This window comes from Branchiostoma lanceolatum, chromosome 12, assembly GCF_035083965.1.
Source record: "Branchiostoma lanceolatum isolate klBraLanc5 chromosome 12, klBraLanc5.hap2, whole genome shotgun sequence".
Taxonomy (NCBI): Eukaryota; Metazoa; Chordata; class Leptocardii; order Amphioxiformes; family Branchiostomatidae; genus Branchiostoma; species Branchiostoma lanceolatum.
Window position 1 is genome coordinate 2,842,758 of NC_089733.1, and position 17,916 is coordinate 2,860,673.

Genomic DNA, 17,916 nt, shown 5'->3' on the forward strand with positions numbered 1-17,916 from the left:
ATTATAGCGTTTATTGTAGGGATCTATACATGTATATATAAAGATGTTTTGTATGTAACAAAGGCGAATAATATCTTGCACATATTTTTGGTTGATTAGATGCAATTAGAATGAATGAAAATACGGATAGCTTGATGTTTTAAAAAACTTTTGTTGTTTGAATGAGTGACTCATTTGCAAGTAGCGTATATGTCATCAGTTTTGAGATAGTTGTTATGACCTACGTTTCGAAGAAAAAGGACAGCCATAGTGTGGTTCTATTTTTATTCTAAGAACATGATAAAAACATATCAATTTGTTTTTAAGCAATGTTGAAAATTCCACCCCTTAAGACCCGGCACAGATACGGACATGTCAATGTTTTACGAGATAGAATCGATAACTGTAATATGGACGGAATAGGGGATTCTTATATTGATCTGTACATCGTTCCAAAGGCAGATAAAATAGAAAATAACAGATAACTGGGTGAAACTTATTTGTTTTGGATTAACAAGTTAGTTGCCGTAGTGGGTCGGCATTGCACTTTAGGGAGACTTTGAGTATACACATGGAAACAATACAATGAAATAGACAAAAGGTATCATTGGGTACAGAGTTAAGAGGTGCTCAATTTTTTGCTAGTATCGTACTTACGTCATTCGTATCAAAGTGCATTCATGATCTTTTGATCAAACTAAGTTCTAAATATCATAATGTTATACAATATAGAAACGTGAACATTAATTCGAAAACAATTGGGGTTCCTATATTGTCCTGTACATCGTTATAAAGTCGAATGGAATACAAAATATATAACACAAAGTTGGGTGAAACTTCACTATTTCTTTTGTATTACCAAGTTTGCTGTCTTAGTGGTTCGGCATTGTATTTCAGGGCGGTTTTGGGTATACACAAGGATACAACACAATGATATATACAATAGATATGATTATGTTCAGTGACATTGTTAGCAGGTGCACAGTTTTGAGGCACAACCAGACACAGAACGTCTTGTGGTGTTAGGCATGGTAAGGGGCTTATATACGTTCTACACGGGATCAATGTAACTAGAAAAAGTAAGGGGGCAAGAACTGGGGGGCGCCCGAGGAAATACAACACCAATTGATCGGCCGCGGACTGGCCATGGCTATCGGTGGGTTGAGGTGGTAAGGGTGGAAGGAATGGATCCCTCCAAACGATCCCATCATCACACTCTGATTTGTGATCGGAGTGAAAATTGGACCGTTTGGTAGGAGTGGAATGAGGCCAGGGGACATGGTTGCGGGTGGTGAAATGAGAGGGACAAAGGTTGAGGATGGTGAATTGAGGCTGATGGAGACAGGTGGGGCTGCTGGAAGAGGTTTAGGGGCTATTCTGCTGTATTGCGTCACAGGAGCTGCTTGTTGTAGGTGGTGGTGCTGTGGTTGTGTCCCCTGCTGCGGGTTCGGGATGGTGTCCAAGATGGCTATAGTTATGATAGAAAAGGGAACATCAATTATAGCACCTGTCATTTTTGAAGCAACTGAACTTGCATTAAAAGGAAACAGGTGTACTTGTATGAAATGAACCATTTCTTCAGTCTGTGGTTTGATATCATATATGTTTTGGTGTTGATGCTATGTTTGTCATGTTATTGGGTTATATTTTTCCAGGAGCCGTTGTTTGCCAAACCACTATCTGTTGGTTTTGACCGTCTATCTAATGAAGGCTCCAAGCTGTAACTAGACAGATATATGTGATATGAAATACATACTTAGGAGGCCGTTTGGATCCCACTCTGTTGGATCGGCCGCTGGCTGATGGGGGTCCAGGAGGTCTTCCAAGATGGCTTTAGATATGAAGAGAATGAGAGTATTACACGCGAAAAAATACTGTGATCTGCAAGCTTGTCAATTTGTACGAATAGCATATGGTATCCTTGTGATAGAGCCGTGTTAGCTGCCGCATTGTTACATTATTGCGCTTAGACTTGACTTATAGATTTTATTTTTTACTATGGATTGATGTTGTATATGTATTTGGTGGTGTTGATATGTTTGTCCTATTATCCGGGGCTGAGGTCATCGTTTGTTTCTTTGGCCCGTCTGTGTAATATATGCTGTACATAGGTAAAAAGGAAGATATGTGTAATTTAAGACATACTTTCCAGGGTGTCTATGCATGTCTCCTTGGCATTCTGGTCGTCTTGTGCTGGCCCCGGTCCGCCGCTAGGCTCCCCTGCCTCTAACACGGCTTCCAGATTGGCTGTAATAGTTATGAAGAAGGAAATTAATGTCTTCGTTAATTTGAATCGAGGTCGGATTTCGCAGATCAAAAAAGCAGAAAAGGTGGCCCAAGAGCTATCTATCACTAAACGATTATGAACATAGCATGTTCAGAACTCGAGGACTAAAACACGGAAGTTCCGCTACAGTACCATTGCAAGCCGCAAGGAGCCACAATGTAATCATTTGTCGGTCTCCGGAAGAGAGAAACGACATCATAGTCATTGGAAAAGGTGAAGAAGAGCACAACAAAGCTCTACAGCAAGTACTAACAACTTCGAGACCTTACAAAACAGAACGTTAGAGTGGGCGCTGGGGGCTTAGCGCCAAGCTGATATTGAGCTAGAAAAGATGGACACATGATGTCACCATGCGAAATACTAGTAGTAACGAACTACAATTTGTTCAGCCGTGCGATGTTATCTAGAGATCAGTTTTTCCACCCAGTTCAAAAAGCGCGCTTATGACTATTAAACACGGCGTATACGTAACTGCTTTCATAGCTCGGGGGATGTATATAATTATTTTCCTTTCCCCTCCCGTTGAAAAACCTGTTTCACTTCAGACTATGCGCTTTTGCTGGTGATAGCACAGAATTGACTTGGACTTGCAAAGGTAACCTGCTATATGCATATTGAAACGGGACAGGCACCTGCATATCTTGGCGCTACACCCCAAGAAGCACTTGCTCTCGCCTATCGGGCATAAGATGGCAGCGGGGGGGGGGGGGGGGGCATTTCATGCCTCGTCAATCGAACGCCACATCTGCAGCGCTCGTCAAAGCCATACCCACAGACGTCCCTGTGAGACTGCAACCCTTCCCTTGGGACGTGGGTGGTACACCCTTCGTTCGGGCAGGCCACTTTCACGTGGGGACATGTTGTCTTGAGGCGAGTCAACACGTCATCCACCGTCACCTTCTCTGGGAACTCACACTCAAATGTGCAGGTGGCCTCCAGTTTCCGGGACAGATTGCACACTGCAATGTTTTGTCCCACCCGAGTGACTGAACCTTTGCATAAAGGGCATTCCATGATGACCTGGTGACACCCAAAAGCACACGTTTTGCCCACAGCGTAGCATCTGTGCACTGACAAGAGGTGCGGTGTGGCGAGGAGGGTCTGTACTAATCGGCTCCATGGAGCGAATATTATCAAACAGTATGGTGAACATGCGTTTTAAACATTGTTGTATAAATATATATGATAGCAGTAGTACAACTAAATTAACCATGGATTTTTGATTTCTATCAAAAGGATGTTTGACGTCTATTTCCGTCATTGATGACCCGTAGAACATCTGACGCAGCTGTCTTGCCGGAATTGGCAACGTCTTTCTGGTCCAGTTCCCACATGCCATCGTTTGAGAAGATCTCCCTACATCAATGGGAGCAATTGTTAAAGGGGGAACATTTAAATAAAAAAATCATCTGACAGTGAGCCCCTAGAAATGTTTGATTATGTTCCTCTCAATATATGAAGCAGCTAATTTCTCCGAATGTGAAGATATGTTTGTTCTTTTTATACTGCCATACATGTTTTCAGACTCTGATGTGAACAACATAAAACTTTGCTTCTAACCAAATTTTAATGCAACAATATAACTTAACTCGAATAACAAATGCTTCCCCTGTGAATTCAATTCTAAAAAAAAACAATAAGAAAAGACCTTCGTCATCTAAAGAACAAAAACAAAACAAAAGAATTTGAATGTGTGGATTTTAGGATAGTACCGTCCAAAATAAGAACGTACTGGGTGGATTTTGAGGCAGAAAAAACTAAAAAAACTGTAGATCTAACAGCCTCATTGCCTCCCCAACTGCCTGTGTAACATGCCCAACCCGCCCGGCCTGTATGGCCTGCCCAGCCTGTATGGCCTGTTAGGGCTGTCGCTGGTTACTGTCAGGTTAGAACCTCGGTCTGGTCTTTCGCCACTTGAAAGTACTGCGCATGCCGCAGTACTTCTCGTTAACAACCCTGGCTAAGTTCAACTTTACTCCAGGCCACTGCACATTATTTCCGTTGTGAATAATGTAGAAAAAGATGTAGGATCAAACATAAAAACATACAGGATGGGGCATACCACTATAACCTAGAATATTAGCTATGATGACGGGGTTGAGGGCCACATGGTGCCCTCCTCCCATCAAGTTACCCCTGAACAGTTTTTCTTCGGAGAAATACAAGCTCATCAGCTCCTTGAAGAACGCCGCAGGGGATTTTATGCTTCTTCATGGTGAGAAAGTAGTGGTAGATTATTGCTCCATGGTCAATACCCCCCAATGGCACTGGGGACTGGCCAGCCTGTATAGTGAAAAAGTACATTGATATGTGTGGATTATGTAAGACCATGTTTCAAATTACAAATGGCATGAAATTTGTATGGCATTGGCATGAAATCAGATTCTGTGTATTAAGGCTACTTACAGTCTTAGCTGATATTGGCTTGATTGGAGCCAACCTGAAAACAGCAAACATAGGGTCTGTAATTGATGGTTGAGACATCAAGTGGGATAGTTTTTATATGTTTGTCATGAAAACGGATTTTGTGGCATTCATCATTATGTTCCATTCAACTTAGTGTAGACAATTATTAGTCTCCAAGCAGACCTACGGGTTGGCAAAGACCGTATCCAACAGGCAGAAGGAGTTTATTTATTTATTTATTGGTTCGGCATGTTGCCAGGGTTACCCAACTAGCCAGAGGCTATTACTAAGGGCGAACCCATGTGCGGCCGACTGTAGGTTTTGGACCATCGCACACCGGGGCATGCCCCTACTCTTTTTCGAAAGGTGTGGTGGGTTCTTTTACGTGCGCGGGGTGTGGCTCTCCCCAAACACGGGACCTCCATTTAACGTCCTATCCGAGGGACGTCCCTAGACAAAGCTAGGTACTCATTTACACCTGAGTGAAGTGAGGGATTTTGTGTTAAGTGCCTTTCCCAAGGGCACAACGTCGGGTGCATGTCCAGACATGTCCGGGGGAGAGCCGGAATCGAACTCGGGCCACGTTGTTTGGCAGCCCTATGCTCTCACCATTACGCCACACCGACGCCACAGAAGGAGTTTTCATAGCCAACCCAAGTCTCATAGCCAACCAAGATTAGATTGCACTATAAGCTCCTTCTGCCAGTTGGATACGGTCTTTGCAATCTATTGGGTCTGGTTGGAGACTAGACAATTATCTCCAATGCCTGACATCAGTGGGGCACCTGAAATGACACGTTCCATTTTGATCGTAAATGCATTTATCGTTCTTAGTATCCCTATCTATACACAGTAAGTATTTTATAAAATCTGGTGTATAGCTGGGTTCGGTATGCTGGTGTATATCTGGTAGATCTGTATAGTTAACAAATAAGTATTTTTTTGTTAAACCATTTATATATACACCTGACTGCTTTTGTTTCGACTCTAGCGTTTGAATGGTCCTGACTGTTGTTAAAGCTGGCCTTGTAAATCAGTTGATTTTCTTTCATTCTAGAAAGTTCCATTTCAAGAGTTTTTACTTTCTCTTTGGCCAATCCAATGTCAAATGCTTCCTTTTGATATGGAAGTTTTTTTACCTGCTCCTGGGAAGTACAAACTCGCATCTGTTTCTGTTCTCACAACTTTCATCGCTAGGCCGCTATAATAGTAACCTCATTTACCTTCAGATGGATTTCTGACAAGACCACACGTACGTTTAAATTTATTTTGTAGACCTCACTAAAACCCTTCCAGCTGTTCTTTTACCAACCCATGCCGGGTTGCTGGTGCGGTATGCGGTTTAGCTTGGTACGGTATGCCTGGTTGCAGGTGTGTAGCTGGCTCCACCTGGTATACGAATCTTCTCATCAGAACATTCCTGTGTGGCACGTTGAAGCTGTTGCTTCAGCGAAGATGTTCTCAGAAGTTCGTGATTCTTGAACTTACAGTTACTGTCCTGTTCACATTCAAAATGTCCCACTTCATTGTACAATCCGCAAAGTAAGCAGTGCAATATCTTGCCCATGCGCACAGCTTCCTCATCGGTCCACTGTGATGATCGCTGTTGGCTGACTGTTCTGTTTTCAAAGTTACTTGGGCATTCTCTTCTCAGGCGAACCTGGTTTATTCTCACATGGGCTTTTAGGTGGACGACCACTTGAATCTAGGGTGGAAAAAAGCTGGCTTTATCTTGTCATCTTCAGAAGTTGCACCTACATGACACTGAATAAAGTTCACTTGGACTTCCTGTTCCCCTTCGGCCTCTAACTCTACCGAACCTTGAGTTTGCAGTTCCGCTAAGTATGATACCCCAAGCCGCGGAGTGAAGGAAGGCAATTACATGATTGTATAATAAAATAATGTAACTGATGTTACAAGTAACATACTTCAAATAAAGTCCTAGTCATGTTTATATTTAGTTGAATTATATTATGCTCTTCACAAAATTCAACAAAGTTAAGGGAATGAGTCTTCAGCAATAGTATGCCATAACCCTTTAGTCTTTGGTCTTTAGTCATACATCAGTTCATACCAGTAGATGGGAGATGTCAGTTACTCTTGTAGAAAATGTCTGTACAATATTACCATTTGGCTGTTTTTCCTTTGATTTGGTAACGGCCTCCTTTTCTTGCATAGCCCATGTCTCTATGTCATGCTTGGAAACTGGAAAGAATAAGAATTAAGACATGTAGAATATCAAACACAAAGGCAACCACAAAATATGAAAACTTAAGACCCAAGATCAACAAACAAAAGGATCATACAGTGTGTTCAAAACAGTCTCTCTTCCCTTTGACATACATGGCTCAATTCAATATTAGTTACTGTATCTACGTCTTTTACACAATCAACATGTTAACTATTGAGTCATAACATTCTTACAGCAGAAAGCACATAAAAACATCTCTTAACCTACCTTTGCATAATTCATAACTGAGGAGAGAGCTTCTTCGGCAATGCTGACAGTCTTCAACGCTTTGTCCATTTTCCTTACCAAGGCAACTTCTAAAATGTGCACAATGGAAAAGAACTTTAAAAGAAAATTGCACACCCAAAGCGAATGAAAAAAAAAATTGTTTGCTTATTACATGTTAATTGGATTACTCAGTCTACAAGCTAAATATACTTTTAAAAAAACAAAAAGAGACTAACCAATGTCAATAGTCTTCCTCAAGGAATAATGCAGTAAGTCACCTGTCAGGAGATGGACACGTGAAGGTGTCATCTCTTTCGTCATCCTTGCGAATCTTCTTGAAAATGCCCATAGGCGTTCTACTGATTCTCCATCAGTGAGGCCAAAGCCGGGGCGTCGCCTTGTGCTGCTTGATCTGCCATACGACATAATGTTAAATGTTAACTTATTTTCCACACTTCAGATATGCATGATGTGAGTATTCACCTACTGGCAAAAACAATGTGAATTACTATGATAGATGAATAGTCTATCAGTCAACATTCAATAAAATGTACCTGGCAAGCTGACTTGTGCCCATACGCATGGAACACATTAAGAGCCACTGTAGTCGTTTCAGCAGACTTTTCCCATCATCCGTTTTCTGAGTAGGCAAACAAGCATCACATTGATTAACAAGCACAAAGAAAAGTGTGGCAATTAAAAGTTATTGCCATAGCGAAGGTGTCTGGGTTGATCTTACTTCATTGCAAGGAAAGTACCTACGTAGCACTCTAAGTTCTACCATGATATTTTTTTGCACTTAGAAATCAAAAATACGTCTGCAAAGCAGATATAGAAACTTAGGCATAACTTGATGAGTTCCAAGCAGATATCGAAAGACTGGAGCACACTCCCGTTGTAGTTTCTTTAGTCGGGCCTAAAATAGCTTCACGCTCTGAGTCTCCCTGTCCATACAGATAATTGACAAGATAGGAAGCGGAAGAGGATTCATGTTTGGTTGGAACACAACCGTTTAATTATGCAGTGGGTAGCGGCTCCGATACGAAAGGAGTGGGCCGTAAAGGCGCGGGGATCTAAGTTACTCTGGATCACACATTTGCGTAGAGCGTTAGAAAAGTGATCATTAGAAACGGGACGACCATCGCGAAGGAGAAAGAGGCAACCCGCGCAATTTCCCCTGAGCGACAGATATGATTTTAGGTTGGCTACGGGGCAGTACGAACTGCCGGCGTGGGGCAGAATAGACATGGTCTTGGGGGAGTTTGTTGCACTGTGTTTGTAGGTGCGGAATGTGACTTGTACGGAGAAGACGTCGAGTTGGGGCTTGGTTCTGATAGTTGTAAGGTATGGCTCGACGAACCGGTTACCGTTACCTCACCTTTGCGTGCCAGTGTGTAGTATGTCCAAGTCAGAAAATCAAAGAAATATACTTATATATAACAGTTATATGGATGAAATACGTCACAAGCAGTGATACTAGGTATGGCTAAACTAATAAAAAGTCTAAAAACCAACATAACATACTCAGCAAAGCCCCGCGAGGGACATAACGCCGAGGGTGAAATGTCAGGGTCACGCCCAGCTGCGGCAGGTGGTGATGGTGATGGTGAAAACGAAAAATCCGAGAAAAAAGATAAACATAACTGGTGCAACAATAAATGTATAAATAAGTGTGTAAGTAGTGGTGCTATGTACATGCTGCTGCACTGGGTGGTGACCTGACTCACTCTTGGGCTAAATGTTACTGGGGAGGCCAAGGTACTTGGTCAACCCAGCTTTGAAGGTGTCAACTGTGGAATTAATGAAATGTTGGGGTAGACGGTTCCACTCTATCACTGTTCTCGGAAAGAAGCTGCTGCGGTTTGTCTCAGTCTTGCATAGAAAAAGATGTAGATGTTGACTTATGATTTCTATTCATTCTAGTCACTAACACTGCTTGTCTCCTCTTCACTGCTACTGCCAAACTCATCGCAACTCATCGGCCACACACCTTCTCCTTCATTATCCTCCTGCATCTCCTCTTCACCCTGCACCTCCTCTTCACCCTGCGCCACCTCCTCACCCTGCTCCTCCTCCTCACCCTGCTCCTCAACTTCACCCTGCTCCTCCTCTTCATTCTGCTCCTCCTCTTCTGACTACCTGAATCTCAGATAAGAAGTTTTAGTCAGTGGATTACAGCACATAGATACATCACATAGATGAGATGAAGTTCTGAACGCCCCACTTCACCTACTTTATATATACTATAAATTACTTTGTATACGATGATTTGAGGGTGCAAACACACACACACACACACACACACAAACATTTTAAAAAGACCAGCATTAGCATGATTTGTAATGTTAAGGAAGTGTACAATTTCAAATAGTACATAGCACTATATTCAAATCAGCATTTGGAGGTAAGTGCAGGTAAATTACTAGCTGGGTGCAGATATTTTCGAGGCCTATACATGCACCTTACCTGCATTGGTCCATATACTGAGAAACCAGTTTCTTTGGAACAAGTATATACCAGTCCAGCAACTTTTATTCTGCACTACTCACACTACATAAACAGTAAGAATGTGGAAACCGCAGTCATGAGCTATCCAACAATATTTTTCTGAATTGGATACTGACAGTGGATTGTATGTAACTCAGGGGTGAAAAAGAAAAGTTGTTTCAATAAACTAAGAAACTGTTTTTTGTTTTCAATTGGTCCCTACATTTGTATCAATTCTAATGTGATGTTAATTATTGATTTTGATATGGTGATGAACCTTGGAGTAATCATAAGAAGTACAAGGATCAAATTGCTGACTTTCAGTGTTCTTTGCACAATTAAGGATAGTTCAACAGCAATATTGAACTGTGCAATAATATATTTGTAAGTTGGGGCAATCAAGACAGAGGTCACAACAATATAGGGTAGCACACTCAATATACAAAGAAAATATAAAACAGGCAGATGTGTAATTCGATCTACTTGTATGAACTTCAGAAAGTCTTCCCTGGTGTTGTTGTTGCTGTCCACAAATCTGGCACAGATCGCGAGAAGCTCGGTGTTGTGCGAGGTGACTTCATCCGCCATGATACTGTAGAAAGGGGCCGCGTTGATCTCTTCTAGAATTCCCTTCAAAATCATGTGCTTCCCCATGACCTCGATCAACTCGTTCTGCGTCTGTGGAGACATACAGGTAGCGTTTCTCATGGCAGGTGCTTGCAAGTGCTTTTGTAGCACTCCATCTGTCATTGCCATCAACTTAAGCAACGCCAGGAAGTTTCCAGGGTTGCCGGGAGAATCCAAATCTTCCTTGTCGCCTCGTAGCGCGATGCACTGCCTGCCACAGAACAGTACTGCTCTGGCGATAGACTTGAGAACCTCTCGGTTGTTTTGGATGTTAACTGCCTTTCTTGCATCAGTTTGGGTGACAATGGTGGTGTGGGGTCGTTCCGATCCACTGCTTGCTTGAGTAAGGCAGCCTTTTCCATTGTTTTCTCGTGGTAGTGACAGTTGGTCTCGTGACCATTGACTTTCGCACTTGTTCCACATTCTGAATGGCTTGGCCACAAACTGCCCCTTTGACGGATCGGCTGCAAAAAGCACACACGGCATGCAAAAGATTCCGTCCACCTTCTCACTATATACCATCCATTTGTGTTCTCCGAGCCACTTGTGTCGGAAACTGCGATTACAGCCGCCAAGATACTGAGTCGGAAATGTTTTATCTTCTGGCGGTTTGCTGTGATGGCAAAGGAAGTTGTATTTCTGGGCTGTTGTTAGAGCCTTTACGTTGTCGCAAAACTCACTACTGGTCTCCGAACGGAGGTACATCGCTCCAATATCGACAATGTTGTTGCCGCCGCCTTCGTCATGATAACAGCTCACTTCACTACTTACCTCGAACGGATTGGTACTTACAGTGAGTGATACATTGTCGATTTCACTGGTAGAGTCTGATGGCTGAGCTTCCGACGTTGACGGCTGAGCGTCCGAAGTTGATGACCGACTTTCCGAAGCCTGATCCAAAAACTGTGCCGTCTTCGTTTTCTTCGGGAGGAAGCTGTCCAGCTTGTGGCACGTAGCTGCCGCACGTTTCTTCTCTCGCTCCTTCTGCTCTTTCCGCCCCATGAGGATGCCAAATTAACTGTTCATTTCTTACAGTTTGACACGTCACCGTGACAAGACTTTATCAAGAACAAAGAACTCGCGCGGCGGCCCCGTGTTGTCAACAAATCCAGGGCGGCATTTGTTGACATTATTGACAACATCCCGTCATAACCTAAACTCAATTAACTGTCCATCTCTTACAGTTTGACACTTCACCGTGACAGAACTTTCTAGGAACAAAGAACTCGCGCGGCGGCCCCGTGCTGTCAACAGAGAGGTGGCATTTGTTGACATTATTAACATACCTCATCAGTGACTGTCATCAGAAAGTCTTCGTGTGCTTCATCCTCCATTGTGTGTACTGTTGTCTTCTTCTTGAAGTTGAATTGTGATTGTGTCCTTCCCATTCTTCTGGGTTGCTTTGTGTCCAAACCCTCCCAAGCTCGTGCAAAATGGTTTCACTTGCCGAGTATTCCTTCCCATACGCAGGGCATGCTTCTTTATTGGGAGGGTGTCTCTTGGCGCAGTACCGGCAGCTTCCGGCGGACGTCTTTCCAGTCTGTGGAACTGCATGTTTCTTTCTCACCATGTGCACTGCTATGGGTTGCTCCATTGTCTGGATGCTTCTTCTTGAGACTTGAGCCGCTCTGCATATCTGTCCACATTTGTTAAGGCTGAGGTCCGTCTCCCTTAGCAGTCTTTCTCAGACTTTTCCATCAGGTATTCCACACAGGATTCTGTCTCGAATCAGGGAGTCCTTGATGGCACCAAATCCGCATTCCGCCGCTAAGGTTCTCAACTCGGTGAGATACTCATCAAACGTTTCACCACTAGCTTGAGATCGGGTGAAGAATTTGTCCCTCTCGACAGTCTCATACTCATCAAACATCTCACCACTAGCTTTAGATTGGGTGAAGAATGTGTGCCTCTCGACAGTCTCATTCTTCTTCGGGTTGCAGTAGGCTTCGAAGGCTGTCATCACCTGTTCCACTGTTCTGTCCTTTTCGTCTATTGGAGTGTTCTGATTATTCACGATCGTGATATTAAACACGTCATGTCTGACTTACCACAGACACGTCACACAAACATGTATCACTTACCCGTGTCGTGTCTTGCCCGTTAAGACACGGCCCAACATTTATTGATTTGCAACATCCATTCTGTCATCTTGGCCAAGTTACACATTGATGCACTGGAAAGTCAATTTGTTCCTGCAAGTTTCGCCAGCTACCAGTGTTTAAGCCCAGCTGCCAAAATAGACCTGTCATAATGGTTACAATGTTCCTGTCACAATGGCTTATCATCCGAGTGAAAAAGCGCCTTAAGATTGTACCAATGTGTAGTTGGAACTTCCATTTTTTTGTGTGGGGGGGGGGGATGTTGAGATTGCAACAAGTTAACTAACTCCAAGAGATCCTCGCTTAAAATCTCTCAGCAAGGATATGCTGTCTTCGAAAGACCTTTCCGGTATGCCGCAGGATAGGTCAGTATGGATGACCTCTCCCACGACTCTTTTCAACCTGTTTGCCAAGGTTTAGGCTAAGACTTATAATCCACGTTCAAAAGCGAAATGGGAAGTTAAATGTGATGGCCCGTAATCCTAGTGTTTCTTTATTCTATTCAAATCAGCTTAAAAATTTTGTTTGTTTAATAATGCAGTACAACAAGAGGTCTCATTTTATAGAGAACTCACCACTTGACTTAACCCACAAAGTTATTCAGTACAGTTTTCTTCTTCACAGGCATTATGTGTAGTTAACCCTTCAGCTGTGGCTCTTCACGCCCGCATGGGGCCATCATTGATTTATCTCCGCAGAAGAGTGTGATCATGTGGCCACTGAAACCTGCCAAGAAGGACAGCGGTAGAAGTCCTGAGGATTTGGGAGGCAAGGTGTTGTTAGAAGGTGCAAACAGGATGGTTGTGGGTCAGATTCTTCTGATACCAGCAGAGTTTCAGTACACCTACCAGAGAAGGTGCCCAGCTTTGCAGTTGTCCTCACTTCGGCTTGTATGGTCTGTCTAAGAATCTCTTGCACAGAAGTTCCAGTGCAGGCTGCTACATACAGTGTTAGGTGTTGACTGTTGATACACTGTGCAGCAGCATCTGAGCTGCACCCACGTTGTCTATACCATCTGCTATGTACTGTTGAAAAGCAATGCACAAAGATGTGTTGAATGTACACAGTTGCATACTTTGCAATAAGATACTGTGATTTATGCTGTCAAAAGCTTTCGACAGATCTATGAAAACTGCACCAGTGATGTTACCACTATTAATTGCATTATACCATTCCTCGGTAACGAAGTGTAAAGCAGTCTGGGTTGAATGTTTCTGACGAATGAGGAAAATGTACATTTGTAGTGTGTTCCCGTGCTATTTATAAGGTGCTACTTGTAAGCTTCGAAGGCATTTAAGCTTCTGCGGGTTTTTTTCTTCTGTTTCCAGGATGCAATGGTCGACGGTAGGTGGTCCGGGCATATTGCTCCAGGTAGCCGAAGTTGGTGATGATAGTTCATCCTGTCTGCTGACAGTACTGCTAGTGCTGTAGGTAGCCGAAGTTGTCACGGCAGTGGTCTTGTGTCCTGTTGTGGTTGGTGATGATAATAATGATGAAATACATGTTATTATCACATAGGTAGATGGCGTCGACCAATCAGAAGCCTCCATTGCCCAAAATAAGTGGTCTGTTATCACGCCATAACACACCACTTATTGACGTCATGTCAGAACACAATCGTTCCATTTTGTAGAGGGGGTATCTTTTTGATAAATCTTTTTCTTAACCTTGTATAAAAAATCCTTATAACCGTTGCATTTTGTAGAGGGGGTATCTATTTGATGAATATTTGTCTTAACCTTGCTTAAAAAAACCTTTATTGTCTTAGAATTCCTAAACATTTCCTTAGAATACATGAAAAAGGGAAAACAAATTTAAAATTCCCAAAATGTTCCGCGTGTTCCATTTGCTGTTGGCCAAAGAAACCACGTTCTTTCTATCTAAGGTTCCGCGCGTTCCATTTCCTGCTGGTCAAAGAACCTGCGTTCTATTCAGGTTACCTGAGGTCAGTTGCAGGGAGATTCTTCAATTAAAACATTTTCTGACTGACCTGATACCGACCCTCCTATCCTGTTTGGTTGAAATAAATAAATCAGGCAACAGTTGTACATATTCTTTATCATCTTCTGTTAAAAAAGGACAAATGTGGATTCTGAAATGGATTCTTGATAGTATAAGGGATCTATGCGTCAAACAGAAATTGTCCACTCTTATATGCGTCAGTTTTGATAAGCTATATGATAATAACGTTAATGACCCGCCTCTTCCTCGGTGTATATGGTGGTATAACGCCTGGCCATGTGCTATAACCACCTCATAAAACCACCTCGTTCGCTTCGCTCACTCTGTGGTTTTATTCGGTGGTTATAGCACATGGCCAGGCGTTATGACACCATATACACCTTGGGGCGGGTCATTAACCATTAATTGATATATGGGCGGGTGTTGTTAAGCTGAGGGACAAGGCTGATGTAGGGTTTCTTGGTATGTGATTTTAGTACTGAAGCAGAACTTCTGTTTTCGTATCTTTTGAATAGTGGACATGCTATGGTTTTAATTTTTGGTTGGCTGATAGCTTGTGATGTAAGGAAGAACTGGTGTGTGGCTTTTTGGCCTCTAGCAGTTTGTTTGGGAATTGCAGGAGGGTTGTTGTGGAAATAGTTGAAGGAGAATATCTAAAGAAAGGAACAACGGATTTCCATGATATTTTGTATGAGGGTAGGTTAGGCATATTGTGGAAGATAATGGCGGTCCGTCTGAGGGGAATACAGTGATGATAATGATGATGAAAGATATATGATATATGGAACATGAATTCAAAAAGTAATAATGAAGAACGGAATATTTGGCAGTAGTAATGTGTCCAAAGATTGTCTGTGAAGTTTAATCTAATTCAAACTTGGACCAACGTATTTTATGAGTAGAATTGAAGTGTCAGTAAATGATGTAATTTTGAAAGTATACATTGATAAGTCGTGTTACTTGTGTTTTGATTTTGATCATCTCGAGAGATTTTTTTCAGCCAGTGGTCACTACGATGGCTGGTACTCGGGCTAGTACTAAACAGTTTAAAACTTAAGTAGTTGTCATGTATAGGTATAAAACATACCATCCTTCATTTTCTGAAAGTTGTCCTCCTGTCTCTTGGTCCTTCCGACAGGTGCCCCGCTCTTGATGGCCTCGTACAGCCTCTGGTCCTCTACAGATTTTGTACAACCTGAAAGTTTAAGTCAGGCTGAACAAATCTAGAGCAATGCTAACTTAGAATTTGTACACACAAAATTTTGCCCAATGGGCAGCATGATATTATTCTATTGCGCACTGACACCAAGTAAAAGACACAAATGATATTACCCATGGATGATTTTCTGCTACAGAAAATGTTAACCTGATAACACGCCTGACTAGTACTTGTATCACTTCTACATGATTTGCTTGTAAAAGTGCAATGTTTTGAACCTCTTTTGCCAACAACCACCATAAGTTTACATGTACAGTATACTGTGCCCAGTTAGAAATCAAGCATTTGATTGTGTTTGTGAAATTTGTGAAGTTCAAAACATTACACTAGTGACAGGTGGCGAGATGTTACCATTTCACACATGCAGTTTCTGACAAGACAACCTCATGTCCGAACTGTTGCTTGCACGAAAAACAATACTTCTCCAAAACTTTTGATGTCATGAGTCGTATAGCTGATTGTATATGAATTATGTCCAACAGGCTTTGAATATTGTCTTGAGGGTATCGTTTCTCCTTCCTTCATCATTCTTTGCTGAAGAAAACAAGAAGGGACAATTGGTTTTATGTTGATGAAACATTAGAATTCCTCTCACAAGATTCATGTGATCTGATATTCCCCTAGCTGCGTCAATGGCCCCCCTAAAACTTTTGAAGTACAGATGATTTCCATACGTGGAAAAGTGGAGGCCATCAGGCTGAAACAAGTTGGGGCGGTGGCGCTCTAGGATTCTAACATGGCTCCAGCACTTCATGGCCCTAAGGTGCTTAGTATACTGTTTCAGCTTCTTCTCAAATTCTTCCCGACGATATTCGTAGGGCACTCCCGGTGGGTCGAAAACCCGCTTCATTGGGAGTGTTACTACCGCTAGTTGGGCCCCTGTGCTCTCCCGCACGTCCCAAGTTAACCACACAATTTGGTGTGCAACTTTCTGGGGGGTGAAGTTGGTATTACATAGATCGTTGCACCCAATTTCCAGATATACTATGTCCGCTTTCGGAAGCGAGTCTATAAAGCCTGCTCGGCGAATAGCCTGGACGGTGCCCCACAACCCCCCCCCCCGGCTTCGAAACCCAATGAGACGTACAATCGGGCATCCAAAAAGATTTGTCTAAAACTCGGCCCGAGGCGGTGCAAGGATTTTCCTGCAGGAACCGATCGAGACGAGCTAGGAACTAATGACCGAGCAAAAGAACGTCCCGTTTTGGGGGGGGGGGGGAGTGGGGCGCTCCGCCATGACTGACTAAGGACAACAGGTAACGAAATGGGGAAACGGTACTCACCGCAAAAGATAAAGGAGATGCTAGATACCGAAGTAGCAGACGAACCGAGGAAGCGGTAACGTTCACTACTCTAGCTTCCTTGTGGATAGAAACATCCCCCATAACATGAGCCCCACCTTTAATGATAGTGTGAATTGGCTAGTTTCCTGTAGCCAAAGTTCTTTTCTCAGCGCTAACGATAATCTTTTTAATCAATGTCGTAAAGACCCAGTATTTTTTACTTTTAATGTGACAATGAAATAAATAGTGCTCACATGGAATCTGGCAAGTGTTGACAGTTGGAATACTGGTGACTGCTCCTTGTGAGCAAGAATGTCTCACAGTCACACTTTGTGCATTCACCACGAGTTTGGCCCTCATTATCCAGGGACATCTGTTTAGAAATAAGCATAATAGAAAGGCACTAGTCACACTGTAAAATTTTCTTCAGCAAAAATACCCAACAAGCATAAATATTTATTGTGAGATGCAGTTGGAAAGTTAATTAAGATGTGAGAAAAAGCTAGCTACAAAGACCTCAACTCTTCCCTGCACCCTAGACCAGGGGATGTCATGGGGGTGGGGGGTGGGGTTATAGTAGATTTTCAGAGCAGGTACGTCGGACACTTGAAATACATCACAACAACATTCCAAGACGGCGGTCCATGTATCACACGATGAATAATTGTTACACAGACATAAATTGTGTACTGTTGTACCATAATTAAGAACTTGAGCTCACTGCTCTCCAAGTCGATGTCCGGTTGGCTAGGCGCGTTGTCTGCAAACAGGAGGATCTTTCGATATTGTTGGTGCATCTTTCTGTCCAGTGTTTGTAGCCACTCGAGGAACAGGTCAGGCGGCATCCACGCCGTCTTGTTGTTCCTGTACGTCACCGGCAGACTCCTCACGTTCACGTGCTAAGACTTCCCGATGATGAGGGGTTTTAGCTCTTCGCCAGTCATGCTAGCACAGAGCATGATTGTGACTCTATCTTCTGCCTACTTCCCTCCTGCGCACTGTTCTCCCTGTACAGATAGTGTCCTTTTAATGGTCGTTCGATAGAAGAGCCCGGACTCGTACATGTTGAAGATGTTCTGAGGTGCATACGTATACCCGGCCCTGACGTC

The 17,916-nt window shown here is 42.9% G+C and overlaps 1 protein-coding gene and 1 long non-coding RNA gene across 2 annotated transcripts; both read right to left on the reverse strand.

The window, feature by feature from the left end:
- Positions 1 to 250: 250 nt before the first annotated feature.
- On the reverse strand, positions 251 to 2,245 carry LOC136446440 (uncharacterized). The gene is made up of 3 exons (XR_010757567.1): positions 2,125 to 2,245; positions 1,736 to 1,810; positions 251 to 1,447 (listed from the first exon to the last, which is right to left on the reverse strand). It is a non-coding gene; the product is annotated as an uncharacterized lncRNA (long non-coding RNA).
- Positions 2,246 to 9,049: 6,804 nt separating this feature from the next.
- LOC136446423 (zinc finger MYM-type protein 1-like) lies at positions 9,050 to 11,246 on the reverse strand. Its single transcript, XM_066444780.1, has 2 exons — positions 10,101 to 11,246; positions 9,050 to 9,265 (listed from the first exon to the last, which is right to left on the reverse strand). Exons 1-2 carry the CDS (start codon positions 11,244 to 11,246, stop codon positions 9,050 to 9,052), a joined length of 1,362 nt encoding a protein of 453 aa, XP_066300877.1.
- Between the last annotated feature and the right edge of the window lie 6,670 nt (positions 11,247 to 17,916).